The following is a 4,674-nucleotide window of genomic DNA, read 5'->3' as shown; positions in this document are numbered from 1 at the left end:
GTTTTTGTGTTCACCTTTTTAACATTTGTTACCTTTTTCTTTTTTTTATTTATTTCCGTAGTTTTGTGTTGCTAAAAAAAAATCTCACACTTTTAGGATTTGTGTTTTAGAATTAATTGTGATTTAATTTTGTAATATTTTATTTTTGGTAAATTAGGATTTTATTTTGTTTCCTCATTTGTATATTTTAATTGTTGCCTAATTTATTTTTCCTTTTATAGTTTCATTAATTTTTAGAATTATAATTAAGATGATAATTAATTGACTAAATTAGATTCCTAATCTAGGATTTTCATAATTTGGTAGATTTAGGCTTTTGACTTTAGGAATAGTTTCCATTAATTAGACTACATTTCATAATTTACTCAATAAAATTTAATAATTGATTTTGCGAATAATTGTGTGGTTACGTGGAAGGTACAATCTGAGGGACTTCTGTCTAGGAAAGTTGGTACTTAAGAGGGCCTCGCCCCACCAATCTTTCCTGGGAACGTTGCTCTGTCTAGGAGGCTATTCATTGAGCCAAGAGCTATAGTCTTTTCTGGGAGCACTCTCGGTGGTTAGAATTTACGTTACTATATAGTTATTTTCTTTTGCTTTGATTAAAAATAAAAACACAAAAAAAATTAAAAAAATTAAAAAAATTAAAAAACTTTAAAAAAAACCGCTTTGGGTGAATGCATCGGTATAGAGACGAGCTAGGGAGATTCGCTCAACGTCCAGATTTAGAAACCCCTAGTGAAATTCTATCTGACTCGTCTTCTACGTCTCCATCTTCGCACTCGTCGTTGGAATTCGCATTTCAAAATCTATTCGCAATGGCACAACACGAGGAAGTTCAGCAGAGGATGTTGCAAGATTACTTGCACCCAACGCGCACGGCCACCCCATCTTGCATCATCTTCCCACTGAAAGCACCGCCTACGGATTTCAAGTCGGGCATGATTGCACTTCTCCCAACTTTTCACGGATAAGAGAACGAGAATCCATATGTACACATTCAGAAGTTTGAAGAGGTGGTGGCCACCTTTCACAGCCGTGCTGAGGCCGCAAACACTGTTAGATTGAAGTTTTTCCCTTTCTCTCTGAAGGACAAGGCCAAAAGCTGGCTGTATTCTCTTAGGCCCAAGTCTATTGGTACGTGGGAAGAAATGACGACGACATTCTTCAACAAGTATTTCCCACACCATAAGACCAACAATTTGAAACGACAGATCTCAAATTTCGCTCAGAAGGAAAATGAAACTCTCTATCAAGCTTGGGAGCGTTTTAAAGATCTGTTAAATCTGTGTCCCCACCATGGATATGAAAGTTGGCGCCTCGTAAGCTATTTCTATGATGGACTCACAATCCGAGAGTGCCAATTTGTTGAGATGATGTGCAATGGAGATTTTCTCCAGAAGGATCCTGACGAAGCTATCGAGTACTTGAATGAGTTAGCTGAGAAAGCTCATACTTGGACTGGACCGAGTGCTACTGAGAGCACCGGTAGGTCCCGACCAGCTAGAGTTTATCAATTGAGGGAAGAGGATAGCCTTAAGGCCCAAGTTGAAGCTTTGACAAAGCAAATTGAGGCCCTCAAAAGTAAAGATAGTAAAGGACCCAACATGGTGGCAAGAACAGAGGCACATGAGCTTTGTTTAGTTTGTGGTGGAATGGGCCATCTAGCTCAGGATTGCCACACTTTAAGTGAAATGAGAGGGGTATACAAGGAGCAGTGCAACGCTTTGGGCGTATATGGAAAACCATATACACCTTTCTCGGAGACTTATAATCCTGGTTGGAAAAACCACCCGAATTTCAGTTGGCGAGATTCGAACCAACAAGCACAATCATCCGAAGGACAATGGAGATCAGAGCAACAATCTCAACCACCAAGGACATATTTTGCGCCTCAGAATAACATACAGCCGAAAGGGAATTCTCTAGAAGATACCCTAAAAGCTTTTATGGACACGCAAAATAAGACGAATCAAAGGGTTGATTCGATGCTCACACAGCTGGTGGAAGAGAACAAGGAAATAAAAAGTCATATCACAAAGCTGATAGAAGCTTTAACCGTTCAGGAGCGCGGTAGATTTCCATCACAAGCCCAGTCCAATTTGAGAGGACAACACATGGCTTAAACTTCCAACTCTGAAGGTCAAAATATCAAGGAAGTTAATGCCATCTCTACTCGAAGTGCTAAGAATTTAGACACGCCATCGACAAGTATAACCACTTCGAGTAATGAACAATCGGCTCAGGAGAAGGAAGAGCCAACTAAAATTCCGGTGAAGGTGCCTTTTCCCCAAGCTCTCCGACCTGCTGGGAAAGTGCCGAAAAATCAAAGTGAGATCCTGGAGCACTTGACACAATTGAAGATCAATCTTCCCTTACTACACGTGATCAAGCAAGTGCCGGCCTATGCCAAGGTTATCAAGGATCTGTGCACCATAAAGAGAAAGCACCACATCAAGAAGACTGCATTCTTGACGGAACAAGTGAGCGCGGTGATTGAGCAGAAAACACCACCGAAATATAAGGATCCAGGTTGTCCTACCATTTCTTGCGAGATCGGGACACATGAATTCGGCCAAGCGTTACTAGACCTAGGATCGAGCATGAACCTCATGCCTTATTCGGTCTACTCACAATTGGGTCTTGGAGAGATTAAGCCCACATTTGTGTTTCTGCAACTGGCCGATAGATCCATTAAGAGACCACGGGGAATAGTGGAAGATGTTTTGTTGCAAGTTGACAAGTTTTATTACCCCGTGGACTTTCTTGTCTTGGATACACAATCCGTGGTGGATATGGAGTCATCCATTCCCATCATTTTGGGAAGACCTTTTCTTGCCACAGCAAACGCACTTATCAATTGTAGGAATGGTCTGATGAAGATATCTTTCAGGAATATGACCCTTGAGGTGAATATTTTTCATATTCAAAAGCAACCACGTGATGATGACGAGTGTCACCAAACATTTATGATCGACACACATGATCGACACACTTGTCGAGGAGGAGGTTCTGCCGCAAAGCAACTTTGAAGATCTTGAAAACCCCCTCCAAAATTCTGAATCTGAGAGTTCTGATCCTTGTGAGGTGGCTACCATTACTGCCACTTTCAAAGAATCATAGGATAGAGGAACTAAGTTTGGGTCACCATGTTTTCAGGAGCTCCCAACAGAAGGAGAAAAACTGAAATCATCCACCGAGGAGGCTCCAAAAGTCAAGCTAGCCCGACCACCTAAGGGCTTAAAACATGCATTCTTGGGAGATGAAGACACATTCCCAGTCATCATCTCATCTAAACTCGATCCATTGCAAGAACAACGATTGATCGACATGCTGAAAGAGCGCAATTCTAGGATCAAGGTAAAAATGAAAGCGGCTCATGATAAGCAGATCCTAAGGAAGAATTTCGAGCCAAATCCATGGGTTCATCTCTATGATTCCCGTTTGCATCTCCACCCCGGTAAGTTGAGGTCACGGTGGACTGGCATGTTCGTAGTAAAACGCATTTTTCCCAATGGTGCTGTCGAGGTTAAGGACCCGACCGATGGGAGAATATTTAAAGTAAATGGCCAGCGTCTAAAAAATTACTTAGAGCGGGTGAACCAGGTTGAAGAGATCATTCTCGACGACCCCGTTTACCAGCCCTGAGTAGTTGGCTCATATCTTCTGTGCCATATTTTGATTTTCTATTTTTTTTCTTTGCTTCTTTTTACATTTTTTTTATGTGTGTTTTTGGAGAATCATACCAGGAAGCTCAGGTTGTGCTCATAAGTGGAAAGCTCATCGTCCAGGTGTCTTCTTTCTCTACTTTTCATAATTTTTGACACTAAGGACATTGTCTGATTTCGGTTGGGGGTGGTGAGCATATTCATGCATAAGAGTGATTTTTGTCATGTTGATATTTGGGTTAAAATTTTTGTGAAGTTATCTTAGTTTGATTTCAAAAGGATTAGTTTGAGTCGATTTTTGTTGTCTTGGTTACTAAGAAATAACTTCCAGAGTTTCTTTTTGCACGTGCTAAACCTTGTGGTAAGATGGATGTTAATGCATGTCAGCTGAGAAAATTCCTGAGTTTAAGTGCTCTATTTTTGGTGAGTTAAGAGAGTTGAGAAAATGACTTTTGAACCTTCATTGATCTTTTGAGCTGGTAAAATCACTATTAAAACATCATTACATGGTTAGTGGTATGCTTGGTGCATATGCTTGAGGGATGGATTTTGGGTTAGATAGGAATGATCTTATGTAATAGAGCATCATTTCTTATTTTTCAAAAAAACAAATAAAAATATATATATATAAAAAAGAGCAAGAGCAACATTTCATAGATGATGTAGTTTGGTCATAATCACATTTGATGTTATATAATTGTTTGTCAAAAGAACGCCTTTCTACATTCACCTCATTATTGCAGGTTGTCTTTTGCCAAAAAAAATAATAAATAAATAAAAAGGAGTAGTTTATTTTTCTATGCATTTTTGGCTCTTTGATCGTTTCTGTAAATTTCTGTTTGACTCGAATGAAATCCCAAAAGCTGGTTTGTGGTAAGAATGTTGGAATGTTCTAGTAGTTGATTAACCTATCTTTTGGTCAATGTTCGTTTGACTGTTTGTCCTAAATTTGACCTTCCTCACACTGAGCGTTGTTGTTTCATTTTCCAACTCCATGAGAGAAAAC

General features: G+C 39.6%; 1 protein-coding gene and 1 non-coding gene across 2 annotated transcripts; one reads left to right on the top strand and one right to left on the bottom strand.

Moving 5' to 3' along the window:
• The first annotated feature begins 1,151 nt into the window (after positions 1–1,151).
• LOC112091708 lies at positions 1,152–3,648 on the top strand. Its single transcript, XM_024165968.1, has 3 exons — positions 1,152–2,073; positions 2,143–2,909; positions 3,160–3,648. The coding sequence occupies exons 1-3, from the start codon at positions 1,152–1,154 to the stop codon at positions 3,646–3,648; spliced, it is 2,178 nt and encodes a 725-aa protein (XP_024021736.1).
• On the bottom strand, positions 1,200–1,306 carry LOC112091731. The gene has a single exon (XR_002902281.1). It is a non-coding gene; the product is annotated as a small nucleolar RNA R71 (small nucleolar RNA).
• Positions 3,649–4,674: the final 1,026 nt, after the last annotated feature.

Source organism: Morus notabilis, unplaced genomic scaffold (assembly GCF_000414095.1).
Source record: "Morus notabilis unplaced genomic scaffold, ASM41409v2 Scaffold203, whole genome shotgun sequence".
NCBI lineage: Eukaryota > Viridiplantae > Streptophyta > Magnoliopsida > Rosales > Moraceae > Morus > Morus notabilis.
The sequence above is the reverse complement of the archived record's forward strand: the minus strand, read 5'-3'. Positions and strand labels throughout refer to the sequence as shown.

Coding starts and splice junctions, on each gene's coding strand:
- LOC112091708 (XM_024165968.1), top strand. CDS start 1,152: ATGACGACGACATTCTTCAACAAGTATTTCCCACACCATAAGACCAAC. Junction 2,074..2,142: donor TTTAACCGTTCAGGAGCGCG/GTAGATTTCCAT, acceptor CCAACTCTGAAG/GTCAAAATATCAAGGAAGTT. Junction 2,910..3,159: donor TCAGGAATATGACCCTTGAG/GTGAATATTTTT, acceptor CCATGTTTTCAG/GAGCTCCCAACAGAAGGAGA.